The sequence below is a fragment of the Silurus aristotelis genome (assembly GCF_946808225.1).
Source record: "Silurus aristotelis genome assembly, chromosome: 4".
Classification (NCBI taxonomy): Eukaryota; Metazoa; Chordata; class Actinopteri; order Siluriformes; family Siluridae; genus Silurus; species Silurus aristotelis.
Genome location: NC_139577.1, coordinates 31024213 through 31045847, shown reverse-complemented (window position 1 = coordinate 31045847; position 21635 = coordinate 31024213). Strand labels below are relative to the sequence as shown.

Genomic DNA, 21635 nt, shown 5'->3' with positions numbered 1-21635 from the left:
TTATATGATTTCTGTTGTAACTGGAGTTATTGAGCTCTCCAATAACCCAGACTCAACGCGTTACAACGGCTTGTATCTAAACAGTAGCCAACCAAGAAAGTCATTGTTCACTGTCTTCCTCCTTCCTTTTACAACTATTTCTCTCGGGAGTTTATCTTTTGGCATCGTTGTGCGTTTAAGAAAAACTTTTTTTCTCTCGATGCCGTGCAGCTCAGAACACAGGTGAGGTGCGTTTTTTCGTTTCCGTTCGGAAAATTCATTGGTCTAATGTTATGGGGTTCAGTTTTTTGGCTTGAAATTTGTAAAACCGGGAAAAACCCAGGAAAAATTCATAAATAAGCCACTTCGTTGTTTGAACCGCGGGGTTCAAAACGTGGGGAAAAAGTAGCAGCTTATAGTCCGAAATAAACGGTAACTTCGGTAACCATCAACAGTTAACATTTTTAAACCAATTATAAATAAAATGCCTGCTTGGTTAAATAATATATTTTTTTAATATTTGATAAGAATTAATCTAATTAATGCAATACCCTTTTTCTTTTATTGACTGAATTGAGTAATCGATTAAATTTGCGCAAATGAAAGTGATTAAATAAAATTAAATAAATACCTGATAAAACAGATGTGTTTATATAAGGTGTGTGTTTTACATTTAATGTTTAATATAATGTTCTACCTATTTCAGCATACTTTAACACATCTTTCTTCCATCCCTTATTAATTTATTCCCACAATATGTGGAATTGTCAGGATTTCCTCCTTTTGAGAGAAATTCTTGAAGCTGGACATAAAACATTGAAAGAATCCATATATTAAGTGGCAGCGATTTCAGTACAAATCGTGTTCATGGTCCACGCTGACATTGCTCTCAACGTTTTTTGTTTCTTCTTCTCCGCACTAAAACTGCGAGGCTAAGACTAAACAAACTTGCGGTCCGCCACTTAATTTGTTCGTGAGGAAACTCAGATTTTTTTTCATGTTCCACACGTAAATAGGATTTCACATATGCACCGTACCGAAGTAGTTCAGGGTCAAAGTTCAATATTGTGCGCAAGACAAACCTAATTGCTGAGACAAGCTAGCGAGTGCTAAATGAATTTTGAACCCAAAAATATGAAAAACATGGCAAAAAAAAAGTGAAAGAAAAAATGGACCATTTTCACAATGATTGGGAGGAAAAGGTCTTTTTGATGAGCTTCTGGGGAAACGGCAAAACGCCACAATAATATGAGATTTGAGAAATATATTATGTTGCGTGTTTAAATATGTGTTTCCTACCATATATGTTTGGAGACGAGCTCTGTTTACAGCAAAGTACTTTATTCATCAACATTTACACACCATCACCTTCTAAACAGTCCCCTTTGCACAGCAAAACAGCGCCCCCTGCGTTCCTGCCACTTCAGAAATGTGTCTTAGAAGTCTTCTGTTCAAATCGTGTCAAGCTCCTTCTGCGATTCGTGCTGGATCTCCGCAAAAACAGTGATCTTCAGGAGCAGATTCGGGTGGGTAGGAAGCTGAGATCATGTGGATTGTTCCCTAATGATCATCATGCACAAGTTGGTTTTGAACTCGAAGCTCTTCCTGATCTCTCATCGTCTTCCAGTGATGTTCTTCCGTTCGTGTGCCGCTCAAAACGCCTCGAACGACTCGTTGCACGTCAAACGTACCCTTGAAGTAGCTCTCAGGTTGGTGACCCCGATATAATCATTAATAAGAGCAGTTTCTTTGATTGACAGGAGGGATCGAATATGCCCCGCCCACTCACAAAGCATGACTGAGTTTACTCTCTTGGCTCTAGATGGCTGAGCAGATCACCGGGGTTCGAATGTGACGACAGGGCGAGTGCTTTTCTGTTGCGCCACTTTGTCTCGATAATAAGCAGAACCTCTGACACTCTTAGACATGCTGTTTTTTTTTTTCCAGAGTTGTCTATTTTCTTTCCTCGGGGAAGGACGTAAACATTTGCACTGTGCTGTATATATATAGAAGTGCAGGGCGATGTACAGGCGGCGTGTTACACTGTGGGCAGCAGCGGGGAGGTCGTTAGACGAGTAAATAAGCCGAATGTCCTCACCACACGAGCCGTGTTTACAGTGAGTGGAGCGCGGCCACCTGTCTATCTCTTTCTCACACACACACACACACACACACACACACACACACACACACACAAGCAGGATTTACTGCATTACAGTGCGCCATTTCCTGCACTGGCTTCAACTAAAAAAGCAGAGGGAGAGAGAGCAAGACGGAGAGAGATAGCGAGGGAAATAGAAAGATGGAGTGTGTGTGAGGGTATGAGTGAGTGTGTATGAGTGTGTGTGTGTGAGAGAAAGAGGGAGAAGCAGTGTTACATAAGCAAAGCCCCGTCTGTGATCATGACTCTAGGCCAAGTGACAAATGACGCACAGAGAACGAGAGAAAACGAGCGAGGGATACAGAAGACCGAGGGAGTTCGAGAGCGAAGGAGAAAGAGAAAGAGAGAGAGAGAGAGAGAGAGAGAGAGAGAGAGAGAGAGAGAGAGAGAGAGAGAGAGAGAGAGAGAGAGAGAGGAGGACAGGGACTGGAAATAAGAATACAGACGCCTGTATGCAGACTGGAATGTTGTTGTTTGGGGGACAGAGAGATGGAGAGAGTGAGTCAGTGACAGACTGAAGCATGAGTGTGTGTGTGTGTGTGTGTGTGTGTGTGTGTTTGTGTAACAGCTGAGGAGTGAGAGAGTGAGAAGAAGTGAGAAAGTGTGAGAATGAACGAGTGGGGTGAGACCGAAGGACCAGCGTGTCAACGGGGGAGGCACTAATCGCACTTTCTTTCCACCACAACACGGAAAACTGTTCTGGATCCAGAATCCATTATCCTGGGACTGTAATAATAATAATAATAATAATAATAATAATAATAATAATAATAATAATAATTAAAATATGGAAGTTCTGTGACCTCAAAAAAATCTCCCATGTTCATCATTGGTTTCCATAATATCTGCAAAATCCTCACCGGATGTTTCTCTTACTTTGTTGTTACTACGGTTACCACACAAGAGACGCAAGGGATTGTTCAATTGCTATACCAAACCACAGTGCTAATCAGGATTCTGACCTTTTGCATGTGAGGCAGAGGGAGACGAGTCAAGTGGAGAAACCCGTTCAGCTGCAGAAGAGGTTTAAATCACAATGGAAGGAATTAATCAGCGATTCTAATCAGCAAGGGTCAACCACTGACCACAGAACTTCTCCTGCTGTGTTCGGGGAAATAATCTTCCTGTTCCCAAAATATTAAGTCTACAGTTTTGCTGAACTTGACCAATCAGACGCCAAAGTTCCAATCAAGTGACTGCTTTTGATTATTTAGCATTATCTGACCTGTTCAAGGTCGTGACTTTTTACCATCTTAGACATCTGTATATTATCATGTGACCGCTTTAGACTACACAAAGTTATACGTCTTTGTATCTGACCAGCTTTTTGACCACCGATATTGATTGTCTCTATACAGCTTTGTGTTGAGAGAATTAATCTACTTCCTGTTCTACAATCTGACCAATCAGAGGCCAGAATTCCAATCATGTAATGGCCATTTGACCATTTAGCATTATCTGACCAGGTCAATATATATATATATACAGTACAGACCAAAAGTTTGGACACACCTTCTCATTCAAAGAGTTTTCTTTATTTTCATGACTATGAAAATTGTAGAGTCACACTGAAGGCATCAAGGGCTATTTGACCAAGAAGGAGAGTGATGGGGTGCTGCGCCAGATGACCTGGCCTCCACGGTCACCGGACCTGAACCCAATCGAGATGGTTTAGGGGTGAGCTGGACCGCAGAGTGAAGGCAAAAGGGCCAACAAGTGCCAAGCATCTCTCGGGGAACTCCTTCAAGACTGTTGGAAGACCATTTCAGGGGACTACCTCTTGAAGCTCATCAAGAGAATGCCAAGAGTGTGCAAAGCAGTAATCAAAGCAAAAGGTGGCTACTTTGAAGAACCTAGAATATGAAATTTTTCAGTTGTTTCACAATTTTTTGTTATGTATATAATTCCATATATAATTCCACATGTGTTAATTCATAGTTTTGATGCCTTCAGTGTGAATCTACAATTTTCATAGTCATGAAAATAAAGAAAACTCTTTGAATGAGAAGGTGTGTCCAAACTTTTGGTCTGTACTGTATATATATATATATTGACCTGGTCAGATAATGCTAAATGGTCAAATGGCCATTACATGATTGGAATTCTGGCCTCTGATTGGCCTCTGTACTGTATATATATATATATATATATATATATATATATATATATATATATATATATATATATATATAAAATCATGTGACTTTTGACAATCTCAGACATCGGTATATTATCATGTGCTTTTTAGATTAGACATTAGACTAAACATTGGACTACACAATGTTATACATCTTTGTATCTGACCGACCAGTGACCAGAATGTTGTCATGTGTCTGCTTTTGATTATCTGACCATTTAAAGGCCAATATATTATGACTTTATACATTATTGTGTTAAGAGAAATAATCTACTTCCTGTTTAACATTCCCGAAATATTGGGTCTGCTGCTTTTTGTGAACCTGATTAATCAGAAGTTCCAATCAAGTGACTGCTTTTGACCACCATCTTAAGGTCAAAATATTATAATCATCAAAATTTTGACTATCTCAGACATCTGTATATTAACACATGACTGCTTTGGACTACACAACAGTATACATATTCGTGTCTGACTAATCAAAAACCAGAATGTTGTCATGTGACTGTCATTTTATTTGACCACCAATTTTGATTATCTGACCAATTATTTGACAATATATTATAACCTGACTTTATACATCCAATATTAGGTCAGTATGTAGACTGCATTCGGGGTTTCCAGAGAGGTTTCATGAAGCCAAATGTAAGAATTTTAAGAGCTTTTTATGACCATTAAGTTTTAAAGTATAAGACGTATATCACAATATTACAAACACACAAATACACTGTGAGCGACTGCACTGGACTGAACTAAACCGAGCCCTGATTTCGCTAAACGTGCACTTGCAGAGCTGGAAAATAAACGTTTTACGTTACAATCTGAGAGGGATTTGCGTCAATAACTGAAAGCTCATTGGCTGTTGCATGTTGGTCTCGTTTGCAGCAAATTATATTTGTACCAGCGAAAAAAAAGAACCGCAACATAAGCGTTTTATGGACATCGAAATTTAAGACCTGTTTAAAATGATTTAAAACCTAGGACACTGAATTTAAGACTTTGTAAGGTCTAAAATTTTATGACCTTTTTTTTAGACTTGGCGAAAATCCAATGCATTTCATTGAGTTTGACCTTCAAAGAACGACAATAAAGTTGAATCTAATCTAATCTAATCTAAATGGTCATGTGACCATGTCTGACAACCTGTACATTATTATGGGACTGTTTTGACTACGCATTTACTCTATGTGACTTAACAGAGGCTAATATTTATGTGAAAGTCCTGCTTTTGATGATCTTGGACACCAGTATATTATCATGTGACTGCTTTTGACTGCCTTTGCTTCCTTATCTGAATAATTATAGGCCAAATATTGCCATGTGACTATTAATGTCGACCACTGCAATGTTCCTGACCAACTACGTCCAGTCTAATATCACTAAACTACATTTGACTGCAATCTTCCGCTCATTTGAGAATCATCATGTAACCCTTTCTGTACCTTTTGATGACCAATCAGCAAGCGAGAGAGAAAGGGGGGGGGGGAAATAACACAAGGATGCTGAAAAAATGTGAGAGGGTAAAAAAAGGCAGGAAAAATAAGATCCTTGGCGGCACGGCAAAGAAAGCAGCGTTCAGAATTCACCTGCATAACCCAACAGTGTAACTTTCTACATCAGCATTCAGGTCTGGCCAGCTGCCCCTAGCACAGAGGCGCTCCAAAACAGACAGACAGAGAACTTTAAAAAGTAAAAAAAAAAATCCTACTAAACAAAAAAAAAAAAAAAAAAAAAAAAAAAAAAAAAAAAAAACAGCAACCCAGCGAAATCCTCGGCTCCTGAACTTATTGGACGTTGGAATGAAAACAGCTTCATTATTCATAAAGCCGGTGTGAGAGGTGAGTGTGTGACACATCCCAAAAAAAGAAAAAACAAACAAAAAAACTAAAGGTATACGAGTACCCTCGACAAATAGTGCTCATTAAAAATTCACACACACACACACACACACACACACACACACACACACACACACACACACACACACACACACACACACTTTACCACAAAAAATGTATCGGCAATCATTGACCTTGTACTGCTATAATGCGTGGCGTAGGGAAAAATGGACCGAAGAAATGTAACCATAGCAACAGTGGCCTAATATATATATATATTTATTTATTTTTATGGCTAAATAACAGTAAACCACACATTTATTTTATTTCTTTTACAGATAATTGTTTAAGAGTCCGTGGAGATCGCAGTGTTGGAGAACGCCCGATAAACTAGACTTCAGTCACTTACGTACCCAGAGTTCTGTGGGACGGCCGCGGTGTTGCCATGGGGATTCTTGGTCTTCTCCGGCGGGGTTTCTGAGGTCGACGCCGTGGACGACTGCGAGGATACGGACTCATTACTGCCCAGAGAGGCTTCGTCAGGGGTCAGGGAGACGTCCTCAGAGGATGGAGCCACTGCACAGGAGATGGGGTGGAGAGACAGAGCATGAGCTTTTTATTTTTTTTAGTTTAATCATGACTTTAATGAATACAATATGAGAAGATAATGATTAACAAAATGCCCTAAAGGTGGGACAAGGGCACACGTGATTAAAATACAGTAAAGAGTACAAACCATTTCACACACACACACACACACACACACACACACACACACACACACACACACACACACACACACACACACACACACACACACACACACACACACACACACACACACACACACACACACCTGCTTTAAGATTGAACAAAAGATTCAGAAATCAGCACGACTTGCATGACTGGTCTCATTTAAGCTCAAATGGTGCAGAAAGATCTCTAAAGTATGACATAACCATCCTCCAGCTGCACTTAGAGCTCAGCTGCAAAGCTCGAGCTGTGAAAGTGTGTGTGTGTGTGTGTGTGTGTGTGTGTGTGTTTCACATTTGAGATTTGTCCCTGTTGGTTTCCCCCAAAATCATTATTCATTTTTCAGACCCAGTTTCTGCGTATTCTCATTTGCATCCTCGCACGTCTCAGCCACATCGTACGTTATCACCTCCGATGTTTTCAGGAAGCTCGCGATCGACACGTGTGATACCAGTCGCTGTGTATTAGCAAAACCTCCGCCCACAAAACAAAAAAACTCCCTTAGTTGTTATAAGCAAGAAACCTTGAGAGGAACCAGACTCAACAGGGAACAAAGTGTGATTATAAATCTTAAAAAACAATACAAAACACCGGAGAGTGAGAACTACTATGAGCACTAGAACGTGTGATTATGAGCAATGTTCTTTCTACAGTCTTAGACAGTCAGTTGACGTTATGGAACCAGGAACTGCTGAGCAACTCATAAAATACCTCAACATCTGAGATCATCATAGATCCAACACCAGCTTCTCCATGCCAGAGCCTTACAGGTGATACTCTGAGATCTGCTTTTATCAGAAAAATCGCATTCCATCATTGGAAAATTCCGGACCAAAATACCTGCTGCTGTGGTGGGTTTTTTTTCTTCAGGGTGGTCTGACAGATTTTAGTCTCATTCAGATAGACATCACTGATTTTGCGGGCGTTTCACGGAGGAAAACATCTCGGGCCATCGCTAAACGCTGTATTTAGTCGGGTGTCTGGAGAATTTCTAATTGCGTCCGGCAATCACGAAATGATGGATGATTTAAAAGAGTCACTCAAACAACCTCCCAGTTTGGGTTGTGCAACTTTTTAGGGTTATGTCATTCTTTATAGCTCTTGCAAAAAAAAAAAAAAAAGAAGGAAATGTTATGAGGAAAAACAAGAACTCTATAAATGAATAAATAAATAATTAAACATTATAAGAACAAATGTATGTGGACACCTGACCATAAGGTTTATATGCTCTTATTTTTTGATACCATATTTGGTTCCAAATTGCTGCATTTTCTCGAAAGATGATCCACTAGATTTTGGAGGTGAGGTGAGGAGGCCTGGGGTGCAGTCGGCGATTCAATTCTATAATTTAGAACCTAAAAACCCAAACATCTTCCAGCAATGCCGGCGTGCACAAAACCAGCTCCATAAAGATATGATTTACATGGTATGGAGAGGAAGATCTCCTACTATAGAGCTCTGATCTTAACCTTACTGAACACCTTTTGGAATGAATTGGAATGCTGACTTTACCGGACACCCAAATGTCCACAAGCTCACTCCAAAATCTCTTCCCAGAAGAGTGGGGGGAATTATAAGAGCAAATTGGGATTAAATGCGGTATGCGACACTCAAAAAGCACATGCCGTACTCACGACCAGGTGTCCGCAAACTTTTACCAATATAGTGTATATAATCTGTAAATCCTACACCTTCACTGTGTAACCTTGTTTGATATCCGCATTTTTTCCCCTCAAGTAAAAATGCTAAATTTCAACAATCTGTTTAGTTAACAATTACAGAAGATGTGTGACAATATCTGAATTTTCAGGTCTGTCTCTACCTTCAGTCAGACACGTGTGGAAACGTTTAACAGCGTTTAATTTTTTTTTTTTTTACGACACCTGCCCCTAATAGAATCGGTACTGTACAAGATTAATGTGCAAGTGTTAAGTAGTGAGCGAATGTACATCCACATCAGACAAACTAAATTTAAATGATGTTGTGTTTTCATGGTTTCTTCCCCCAGCAATGGCTGAAGCTAAAACGATGGCAGAAGCGAAACCGAAATCTGAACCGGAGCCAATAAAATAATCAAAGGATTTATAAAATGTCAGAATCTGTTTTAGCCTGGAAGAAACCGAAGTGTGAGCGTGGAAAAAGCTGGGGGGTGGGGTGGGGGGGGGAGAGGGGGGGTGGAGGAAGAAGGGGAAAAAATAAATAAAAATACAGATGTTGTGGTTTTCAATATTTACCTAATAAAAACCATAAGCATCTACATACATCTTTCTCCATCTTTGGCAAGGGATTGGATTTCTACTGTACTTTACTCTTCAAAATTCAGAAACTGAATATGATTTTTTTTTCCGATGCCGAGTCTTTTCCAAAGTGCAGCTAGGAAACTTCAGAGATCACACACTTCTGACTGCATGTTTATGGTCAGAGGTCACTGTGATGACAGATTATGATTCATGACTGTATATTTCACTGCAGTCATACCCAGTAGTGGTGAGGATCAAGGTTATTATAGACACTCTCTTGGAAGGTTCGTGTCTCAGGATTTAAAGGGAATCTGCTATGTGCATTTGGCCTACTTTCCGATGGAACAGCACTTTCAACACAGTGCTGGCTGAGGCTTTTTTGCGACAGAGACTTACAGCCTACACACTAACCTGGCCAGGAGCTTCACAAAAATCTCAACATCATTCTTCCTGGCTGAGAGTCTCAGCCAAGTAGTGAGATTTAGTGTGAGGTTTAATGTGTGGTTTAGGCTGCCTTTGTATTATGCACGGTTTAGTCTGGGTGTCTTGAACACTGCTGCATTTTCTTTCCTGGTGTGGGTCTTTAGATAAAATGAGAACACAGTGGTCACTCGAGTCCAGAACGAAATATCCAGATGAGATCCAGATCCTATAGCATCTGAACAACTTAATACCATTTGTACTTTTCTAGATAACGAATCTCACCAACTTGACCTACTACTAAAGTACTGCTAATCAACTAGACAACATTTAATCTCCATTACTAACTTACCGTACTCTATACTGCACTTTACATTACTAACCGATCATAATAACATACTTTACCCTAATACCTTACTACCTATTGTACAGTAGTGTGAAACAAAAAAAAAAAAAAGGAATTGCACCTTCCTCGCAACACAACATTGTAAAAAAGAGTCGAAATTCCTCCAAAACGATGTGAGAAAGTCATACAGAATATAAATGCTTCAAGTTATTGCTGCTAAAAGTGGTTCTACAAGCTATTGAATCATTCTAAGTGTCAATTGTAATGTATTGTAACTGTAATGTTCAACTGAGGTTGAATTGACCTACATCTCTGACCTTATAAAGACCGAATGATGATGTCTTGATTTGTAAAATCATAGAATTCAAAGATGTTCTTTTTTTTTAATTGACAATACTTTAATAACTTACCTTTTTGTTTAACTTTTTTGTTTAACCCTAAATTGAATTCAATTCTGTTTTATTTGTATAACGTGTCTTACAATGAACATTGTCCCAAAGCAGATCTACAGACAGAAAGAGGTTATAATATTAAAATGTATAAGAAGCTTGTTTCTCATAATTTTACACCTAGTGAGTGATCCAGTGGCGAATATGGTAAAGAAAAACTCCCTGAGATGCCATTAGAAGAAACCATGAGAGAAAGCAAATGAACCTCATCCTTATCTGGGTGGCAGCGAATGTCTGTTCATTATAGTTTTATCGTTGTGTACTATTAATGCAAACTGCCATCCTGGGCCATTGTAGCAGACGACGACTTCTTCTTTCAGCTTCTCCCATTAGGGGGCGCCACAGCGGATCATCCGTCTCCATACCCCCCTGTCCTCTACATTTGCCTCTTTCACACCAACTACCTGCATGTTTTCCCTCAACACATCCATAAACCTCCTCCTTGGTCTTCCTCTTTTCCTCCCTCCTGGTGGCTCCATCCTCAGCATTCTCCTACTGATATACCCCATGTCCCTCCTCTGCACATGTCCAAACCATCTCAATCTCGCCTCCCTCACCTTGTCACCAAAACGTCCTACATGCACTGTCCCTCTAATAAACTAGTTTCTAATCCTGTCCATCTTCGTCACTCCCAACGAAAACCTCAACATCTTCAGCTCTGCTACCTCCAGCTCCACCTCCTGTCTTTTACTCAATGTCACTGTCTCTAAACCATACAACATCTCAGGTCTCACCACAGTCCTATAAACTTTTCCTTTCACTCTCACAGATACTCTTCTATCACAAATCACTCCTGCTGTCACTCTTCTCCACCCACTCCACCCTGCCTGCACTCTTTTCTTCACTTCTCTAACACACTCTCCATTACTTTGCACTGTTGACCCCCAGGTACCTGAACTCCTCCACCTTCTCCACCTCTTCTCCCTGCAACTGCACCACTCCACTGCCCTCCCTCTCATTCACACACATGTACTCTGTCTTACTCCTACTGACTTTCATTCCCATTCTCTCCAGCGTGTACCTCCACCTCTCCAGGCTCTTCTTTACCTTCTTCCTACTCTCACCACAATCTGATCTTAATTACAGTCCAAATCCATCCTGAAAGTTCCTCAGTTGCTCAGTAACTTGATAGATCTTTAGGCTGTTAATGTGGAACCATCTTTATTTATTGTTTTACTAACTTACACACATGAATAACCTCTTTAATGTATTTATTTATCATGGTACAGTTTGAATCCTACTAACTCACCATACTAATTTAACTTTTTTATTAAATTAATTAACCTTAAAAACGTACCGTACAATATTACTAACAGCTCAGTAACTAAAGAAACTAAACCAAGCTTCTCTGTTCTTGAGTTGAGGTTGCCAATCATGCAGTTTCCAATATTTCAGGACAGCTTCTTGTGTGTGTTTAGCGCCACCTGCGGACCACATAAGCCTTCGCGTCTCCCCCCGAAGCCTCAGGGTTAAACAGCAACACAATTGACTGTCAAGCAATGATGAATTATTTGTGAATCTCACTCGTTCCTGCTTCCCATGGATGAGTGTTCAGCCTCTCGTACCTGAGTTGATGTCCAAGGGGTTGTACACAGCCAGCGGGCGGCTCTGGCGTGCCTGTTTCTTAGACTGACGTGTTGGAGCGGTAAACGGAGAGAGAGTCGAGGACGGACAAGCGCTCGGAGCATCTCCAAATATCTTTAAAAAAAAAAATAGAGGCAAAATGGTTAGAGTTGTGAGGGTGAAAGAGAAGTGTGAACAAACAATGAGTCAGAACAGTGTGTATGGATGCATAGGGGTGTGTGTGTGTGTGTGTGTGTGTGTGTGTGTGTGTGTGTGTGTCTACTCTCGTATGGTATAACATACATTAAGGTACTAGTGGTTTCGCCTTGTGCATCCAAATATGATTAGTGTGAATATTCACAGCAGCTTGCATAAGTATTCACATCCCCCCTTAAACTTTTCTAAATGTTGTAATATTACAAACAGGAACTGAAACGAACGTAACTAGGATAATATGTTGTTTAAATAAAAAAATAAAAAATAAAAAAAACTCGGCCATAAATTTGACTAATGCCTCACTTTGATGTCACTTTGATGTTGTATTTAAATAGTGGATTTAAATCTACTCAATTCGAAAGTTAAAGTTTAAAACAGTTATTTAAATACCAAATAATTTTGACGTTTTTAGAAGTATTGCTTTTTAAAAGATTCAATTTCTAGCAAAGGAAAGCTTCATATTTATCCTAATATAATGTGCCACACTTTCATATAAACTTCATTCATGGAAGTGAAGAAGGTGGTAGCTCTGGGTTACTGATCAGAAGGTGAGGGGTTTGAGCCCCGGTATCGCCGATCTGGCACTCTTGGGGCCCTTGAGTGAGGCCCTTAACCCTCTGTTTTCCAGAGGTGCTGTATCATGGCTGACACCAGCTTCCTATGCGAAGAAAGAATTTCACTGTGCTGTAATGTGCATGCGACATGGGAAGTATAAATCACTTTTCATTCATTTCCTTGTAAAAACTTGTAGAAAAAGATCAAGCCGAAAAAATAATGTGAAACATCTAAACAGTTCCTAAACAGTTCCTACAAGTCTAAGGGATGCCCGAACGTTAAAGAACTTCAGAAAAAAAGGCCAAAAGTCAGTGAAGTCTGGAAGTTTCCGTAGGAACGAGACGAGACGAGAAATCAGAGCAGCGGTAGAAGGGATCTGCAATCTGATACCAGTGAGGAGAGACTTCAGACGACAGCATGCCTACTCGCTCCCTCCTGTCACTCTGAGCCCCTGTTCTCATCTCCCTCTACATCCTCTGAACCTTTTTCCCAGGCTGCCTTCCTCCTTTCCTTCCTTCCTTCCTTATCGTTCTATAGCCTCGCTTCTTTCTCTCCCATGCACTAGGTGTCAGTTCGAAACTTCTCTTTCGGCGCTCTTTCTCTCGAAGCTCCTCCACTCCCCAGCCACACTCTTTTTTCTCTCTCTCCCTCTCTCTCTCTCTCGCTCTCTCTTTCTTTCTCTGCTTGCCTACAGATGGACATGAATGCAAAACACTGTCTGCTCAGAGCATCTTGGGCCATCAGCAGTCTGGCAAGCTGTAGCCTGAGAGAGCGGTGCATATCTACTCGCCTGTGCAGTTGCCGCCTCGACGCCGCGCTCGCTCCGAATTTAACTAGAGGAAAAAATAAATAAAAAATTGAAGTGCACACTCCGGAGTGATCATCTGCAGGCGATGTGCTGTTTACTTTGCTTGACATTTCACTGCTGCTTGTGTAATGAGTGATGAACAACCCCAAAAAAAAAAAATGCTTTAGTTATGAATAATCAACCTGAGAAGAAGTGTGAAATTTAGCGCTGTAGCACTTCCCCTGTACACTTTCCCTGTGATGGGATTAAACACGGGAGAGGACAGAGATGTTGTGTCATGAAATGAAATAGCCAATCAAATTCAAATAGTTAATTGATACCTGGTTTACTAATAAACAGGATTTGCATAGTGGTGAAAGTGTTTCCATTTAATTCCATCCAGAGTAAAAATTTCTCACCAAGGTCTTGTATCGATGATGGGAGATTCACACTAAGGTCAAGGTCTGGACTCTGTTGTACCCAATCTATGTGTGAAAATAGTCTCATGCGCCAAGTCACCATTTGACCCCGAATAATCCTGGCATTGTCATCTTGCAAAAATGCCATCAGAAAAAAAAACCTGGTTATTCAGTATATTTAGCTAGTCAGCTATCCTAATTTTTGGGACACATAGCGTTGCTAGAACAAGACCTGACCACATGAAGCAACCTCAGATCATAACGCTACCCCCACAATCGCTTTGTACAACAGGCACTAGGGATGATGCATCATCTCATTCGCCTCTCCTCCTCATACCCTGATGCACCCTTTACTTTATAAAGACCTATTTCTGTTGCTACAGAGTCCAATCTTTCTCCCCACCAAACTAAAGGCTTTTCCCCCCAATTTTCTTTACTGATGTGGTTCTCCTCAGGTTACACAGCTGTTCACACCCAATCTTTTGAATTCCCTTGGTATTGTGTGTGGAAATGCTAATGCTAATGCGTCGGACATATCTTAGACCAATTATCATAGTTTAAGCAATCTCCTACGTTGTTTTCTTTGCTTGATACAGGTCCTTCTGAAAAGAGGTAACATCTTTTCCATGACTACTGGATATCACTCCTGACATGGCAGTGGAGAGTTGTGTGAGATTCAGCCACAAGATTGTTCAACTCAAGACCAGAGTTGGTAGCTCAGTATATTGGACTTCAGATCAGATCATGAGTTCAACACCACCAAGCTGCCACTGCTGGGGTCCTTGAGCAATTCCCTAATTCGCTCTGGATAAGAGTGTCTGCCGAATGCCATAAATGTGTCCACAAATATTTGTAAGGTCAGGTACTGATGTAGGTGAAGTGAGGAGGCCTGGGGTGCAGTCAGCATTCACATTCATCCCAAAGGAGGTCAGAGCTCTAAAGCAGGCCACTAATGATCTTCTACTCCAAACTATGTAAAGCAGATCTTCATGGAGCTGGCTTTGTGCACAGGGGCATTGTCATGCTGGAACAGGTTTGGATCACCTAGTTCAAGTGAAAATGTTACGCTACTGCATCCAGAGACATCTGTATGGCTGGAAAAGTCTGGTGTTCCAATACTTTTGGATTATGGCTCATAGAGCCATTTGCACAAATGATAAATAATATGATACAAACCAGAGCAACACATTCAGAGATCAAGCTGAACAAGGCGAGGCAAAGCCATGCAGGGAAAAGTGGAGCAGAGATGTTCTGCAACGAGTGTCCTAAGATTTAATGCGTAGCGTAACACTGTAAGTAGAGGGCATGTGATAGACTCTCATTTCCTGTCACTGTCTAGTTGCTTTTGAAAAGCTCTTAGTGATGCATTTGAACTTCTCGAAGCAACACCAGAATGTTGGATGAAGCCGCCGATGGATTTTGCGCTGATGGTTGATCAGTTATTTTACATCAGAGCTGTGAAAGAGTACCACAAAACCGCATGACTCACACGAAAAGAAAAAAAAAAGATGGTGAGAAACCACAAATGAATTGTATTTGAAATACAGTAATCCACCGCTTTACCGTAGTTCGGATCTCCGAACGTTTTGGACAAAACCACCGCGATAAACGGGGGGTTACTGTATTTTATATTTTGAGGGGAAAAAAAAAAGGTTTTGAATTAATTTATTTCTTTTTCTTTTCCAAAACAAAAACCAAATGAAGGCAACGTGCACAAACCTATAATTTCTATCCAATTAAAATTCTATTATTAACATAAAAAACAAACAAAACAAAAAAAGCAGGACAAATTGAAAAGTAAAATGATTTTGGTTAAATATTGTATCGATATGGTAAAAATCAATGTAAAATAGCTAAAACCTAATAAAAAGGAAATTACGAATATTAGGTAGCGCTACTATCTCAATAGACTGTTTAAGCTCCACCCACTTCTGATCTGCTGATCGGTTGCTTTTGCAGTAATCAAGCATTTTTTTATCTTTAGATTCGCTTTGAGTTTCTTTTCTGTGCTTTTAGGGAGAAATGGGAAAATTACTTGTATTTCTGTAGTTTGGTTCCGAAATATAAAAAAAAATCATAAAAAAGAAAAAAATAAATCGTCTCCTTTTCATTTCACAAATTCGCTTTTTTTAAATGAATATCAAATGACCAGAAGGTACATGAACCTATGATCGATATTTTAATGTGAGAATTGATCTTCTTGATGCAACACTGGTATCAAAAGTATCAGTGTTTTAGGATCGATTCTCCTGAATCGAGTTCTCTGACTTTACACCGAAAAAAAAAAGAAAAAGGAAACATCAAACACAATGATGCATGCGTGTGTGTGTGTGTGTGTGTGTGTGTGTGTGTGTGTGTGATGTCTGCAAGCGTAAGTATTCTACTGAGAAACAATGCAGTAAACGTTTACGCGCCTTCTGCTTTGCGAGAAACACTGGCGGATGAAATGGAGTGTGATTGAGGTAAGTACATGTGTCACCAGTGCTTTTGTTCCCAGCGGTCATGATTACTTCACTACAGTAAAAAAATAAATTCAAAAAATCACGATACGTGTAAATCGTTCAGTCCCAAACCCTAAAATAAAACATACTCATAACTCGGAATCTCAAACCCCATTATTCAGGTTCACGCGCATCACAAGAAGCAAAATCCGTGTCCGTTTCAGTATCTGTGTTTCAACATGGCATGGATATACAGAGCTCCACTTAGTGTTCATGAACTCATCATCCGAGCATCCCCCTGAACAACATGGGACCATCCCTCGTGTTGGCTTTTTTTTTCTTTCACAGCCACATCCAAAAAGCTGCTATTTCCTCCTCATTTTCGAGTGCGGTGGCTTTTTTTTTTTTTATCATCGCTTAATCCGAGAACTAAACTCTGACACCAGCTTACCTGAGATCAGCCTGATAATGAGATTCAGAATAATTTTAATCATTCAATCATCACACTGACTCCTGCTGTAACGCGGAGGGGAAGTGGCACCTTTTCTTGCTGTTCGATGAGAATCTCCACCACAATGTTCTGGAACTTGAGGTCCATGATGGCTGCCACGGTCTCCTCCTGAGGTCGCATGAGGGTGGGGCCGAACACCACGCCCAGGTTCGCTACAGTCATCAAGTTCTGCTTATTGTGGGCCGCCACACTGAGAGAGACAACGAAACAGAAAGACACATTGATTACACATCACACATCATTACTGCAAAGATTATTGTACTCTATTAGATTCGATTTGAATTCGATTAAATTGCTCAATAGCTTCCTGTTTCTGAACCCATTTTAAACGTGCACTCGGTCCAATTTGGCAACATTTCAACACAAAAAGCCTATTGTCTTTATTTTAATTAAACACAATCTCAAATTAGCTTCATATTGGTCACTCTAAGATTGGAAAAGACTGTTGAAGTTGTAATTGCAAACTGTAATTTACTGTTATTTTACTAATTCTGCAGTTCGTGTGTAGTCCTGGTCACTACAGGTTCCTCAAGTGTCCTTCAAATGGTAAAACCAGTTCATTCTTTTTAATATTTTATTCTAAACGGAATGTCTTCTGTGACAGAGGTTCATTGCAGCGTTACACATAAAACCATCTACACAAAGGTAAACTGAAAAACACAATGATTTTATTTATTTATATAAATAAATAAATAAAATCGATTAGAAAATCGATTAGAAATGATTTTATTAGAGGGACAGCGCATGTAGGACGTTTTGGAGACAAGGTGAGGGAGGTGAGATTGAGATGGTTTGGACATGTGCAGAGGAGGGACATGGGGTATATCAGTAAAAGAATGCTGAGGATGGAGACACCAGGTAGGAGGAAAAGAGGAAGGCCAAGGAGGAGGTTTATGGATGTGGTGAGGGAAGACATGCAGGTAGTTGGTGTGAAAGAGGCAGATGTAGAGGACAGGGTGGTATGGAGACGGGTGATCCGCTGTGGCGCCCCCTAATGGGAGCAGCCAAAAGAAGAAGAAGATATATATTTTATATCGGCATAGAAGAAAACAATGCAATGCATCGATTTTAAAAAGTGTACATCAGATCAAAGTTGGCATTTGTGTCGCAATGCATCGTTTTGAACATATTTGCATCAGAAAAAAACGATTTATTTATATATCATTTGTAGTAGATGCGCTATACATTAATTACTTAGAAAGTGTCCAAGGAATTTGACAAATAATTAGTATGTAGCTCGATTTCTCCTCACTAAACTGTTTCTCGAGTGCGTTCTTTTAGCGCCACTGTTGCTAGGTGAACGTATTACAACACTTCAGAGACCGAGGAGCGTCCTGAGAGTCACAGATAATAAAGATTAACAAGGCAGAGGTAGAGCTGCGTCTTCCTTTCCAAGTTTTAAGATGAGGCAACCCAGATAAGGATGGGTTCCCTCTTGAGTCTGGTTCCTCTCAAGGTTCCTCCCCTATGCCATTTCGGGGAGATTTTCCTTGCCGCAGTCACCACCGGCTCGCTCATCAGGGACAAACTTACACTTATAAAGAACATCTTCATTCTTTCATACCACATTATCTGTGTAAAGCTGCTTTGAGACAATGTTCATGGTTAAAAGTGCACTTCAAATAAACATGAATTGGATTTTATTGTTTTATTTAAATCTTTTTCTTTGGGTTCTTAGTTTCAAGAAGCTAAAACAGTCTCTACATCTTTATTGACTCGTTAAAAAAAAGGATCTACAGACAGTATTACAAACACGAAGTTTGGAGCATATGAACTTCCCGTAGAGACAAAACTGTATTCCAGATACACTCGCAAAAAAATGATTCGCTGAACCTGTTGCAATTGTGGAAATGAAGTACCCTTAAAGAGCAAAACACACAAGAAATAAAATTATTAATATATACATCTATAGATATTCTCCTCAGAATGTTCTTGCAACCCCGTAGCAACTCTTCCACGGCTCTGGGTGATGGGTCGTGACCCTGTGGTCCGAGATTTCTTTAGACTACATTAAAGGCTCTGGGCTACTAATCAGAAAGTCAGAGGTTCAAGAATTGGGCCCTTCAGCAAGGCTAGTGAGCTCTTTTCTCTGGATCATGGCTGAACCTTCGCTTTGACCACAAAGATTTCATGCTGTGCTAAACTGTACAAGCAGCCATTGTCAAGTCAAGTCGACTTTTATTGTCATTCCAACCATAAACAGCACAGCAAAACAAAACGATGTTCTACCAGGACCAAGGTGCCACATGAAACAACAAATTATCGAAAAAGCACACAACTGATACTACATAAAGTGCAAGTGTTCAGCATTTAGTGTAAAAAAAGAAAGGCAGCTAAACATCCAGTAGATGGGTAATAGTGCAAATGTGCCGATATAATATTAAGGTACTGCACAGGATGGAAACACTGGATGTTTAGCAGCGATCTCCTACACATAGCAATTTTGTGCAAACAGTTAAACGATTTTGTCCATTTAAGTGTGTGTGTGTGTGTGTATGCGAGAGAAAAGAGGAAAATCCTACAACTACAACGGCTCAGAACCACGGGTTGCATTGAATCCGTTAAAACTGTTATGAATGGACATTCAGTGCAACTCAGATGTGGATGAGTCGAGTCTGATGATGTTTTAAATCTGGTTCCTATCAAGGTTTCTTCTTCATACCATCTCAGGGAGTTTTTTCACACCACAGACTCGTTTTTCTTGTTCTGTCGGATGCTCCCGTTAGGGGTCGCCACAGCGGATCATCCGTCTCCATACCTGCATGTCTTCCCTCACCACATCTATAAACCTCTTCCTCCTTTCCTCCATCCTGGTGTCTGCATCCTCTGCATTCTTCTACTGATATACCACATGTTCCTCCTCTGCACATGTCCAAACCATCTCAATCTCGCCTTCCTCCCCTTGCCACTGGCTCGCTCTTTATAGATAAACTTAATTATAAATAATAAAGAACACACTTATAGGCACTAAATGTGTACACTCTTTTATATAACTTTATAACCGCTTTATCTCAGAACTGTTGCTTCGAGACATTGTAAATTGTTCAAAGCAAATAAAATCGAATTGAGCGGGTCTGTGGAAGTCATTACTATTTAAACGCTGCAAAACTGATTGGACGAAGAAATAAATAAATAAAACGAGCGAACGGACGGAAATGTATTAACGTTCCAACACTTCGCGGCTCTCGGGCTATTTAACGGCTCTAAGTGCAGATTAGGCGTCGAATTCTGAAGCATCTCTGGTGTATATTTAGCCTCAACCTACTATGGATTTTACGGTTTCCTCCGTCTTTCGGAACGTTTCGCGCGCGGTGAAGGCGGCGTGTTAAACGAGTACGATGTGTTAAACGGGTGACGCGCTATAAAGCCGTGCTATTTATAAAGCCTCGATGCTCAGACGTCTGATGCCCTTCTCTGAATGTGCTTTAATATTTTAGCTCTGATGGTAAAAAAAAAAAAATTGAAGACTTTGCCAATTAATCGTCGTTCGAATCCAATTTCAGATAGAACCGCCTGAAATTTTGGCTCCCTCCTCCCCTCCCTCCCCCGGTTTTTTTAACCGGCTTGTTTTAGAGCCAGCGCTTGTGACTAAGGGGGAAGAATTTAGGAGAGCGGATCAACCAAATTTCATTTCCATTCGCACCCGCTGGCACCGAATCCTTCCTTTTTTTTTTTTTTTTTTTTTTTTTTTGCCTGGATCCCAGGAGCTACGGAGATTATGTACTTATCTTCAATTTCCTGTTATTTACACTATATTAAAATGTAGGACGATGAAAATAGGTGGGAAACGGCTTCAGCAGCTTGCTAACATTTGCAAACGTCTTGTTCGATCAATCAGTCGGAAGCGTTTACAAAACAGCCGGACTAGTTTTCCAAACCCCGAGCCTGTGGGTGGGGTGGGGTTGGGTAATCCTGCCAATAAAGCCTAGCTCCACATCATTTGTTATTTCCATGATTTGATTTTCCAAATATATACATCTGTGATGTGTGTGTGGGTGTGTGTAGGTGATGTGTAGTTGTAATGTGCTGTCCTCTGAGCTTCTTGCATGTGTGTGCCGTTGCCTTGGTGACTGAGGTAAGGCTACTGGAAGCCAGAGGTCCCTGTGCTATAAATGGTGTGTGTGTGTGTGTGTGTGTGTGTGTGTGTGTGTAGAAAAAAAACAGAAAGTAATGAAGATTAAGAATGAAAGGAAAGGCTTTAGGGTTAATGACTGCATGGTGACGAGGGATGCCCTTTTTCCTCGGCGTGATGAGAGGAAAAAAAAAAAGAACAAGCGTCAGGAAAACACACACACACACACACACAAAGTGTGTGTTGCAGAGGGAGAAAGAGAAACTCACTTCGCCAGATGTTTGGTGACCAAGCTCAACACCTCACGGTTCTTCTCAGGAAGTCTGTGCACCAAACAGTGAATGGCCTGAACACGCGACTCGGGACTTGCGCACTCTGTTTAAAAAATAAATAAATAAATAAAAAGGCAAGAGTGAGTGGAAAAAGAGATCGAATTCCAAAATATGATCTAAAAATATTAATTTAATACTCTGAGAATGCCCTTTTTTCCCAACTTGATCCAGTCACACACAACCTCAACGATCAAGATCATACAATTCCCTATTACAGTTTTTCTCAGATGCTTTAGAGCGTTTCTCAGATCAGAAGTGAAATTCCCAATGATGGGTGTTAAAGTCAGGTACTAATGTGGGTGAGATGAAGAGGCCTGATGTTCAGGCAGTGTTCCAATTCATCCTAAAGATTTTCCAAAATATATTTCCAAAAGTATGTGGTCACCTGACCTTTCCTGCTACATGTGTTTGTTTTC

General features: G+C 40.3%; 1 protein-coding gene across 1 annotated transcript in view; it reads right to left on the bottom strand.

The window, feature by feature from the left end:
* arhgap10 (Rho GTPase activating protein 10) overlaps nt 1-21635 on the bottom strand; it is a 104976-nt gene that overhangs the window by 12673 nt on the left and 70668 nt on the right. Inside the window, exons 17-20 of the mRNA XM_083538681.1 lie at nt 21157-21262; nt 16846-17005; nt 11889-12021; nt 6529-6691 (exon numbers count right to left, since the gene is read on the bottom strand). Coding sequence (XP_083394807.1) covers nt 6529-6691; nt 11889-12021; nt 16846-17005; nt 21157-21262 — 562 coding nt within the window. The remainder of the gene's footprint in view (nt 1-6528; nt 6692-11888; nt 12022-16845; nt 17006-21156; nt 21263-21635) is intronic.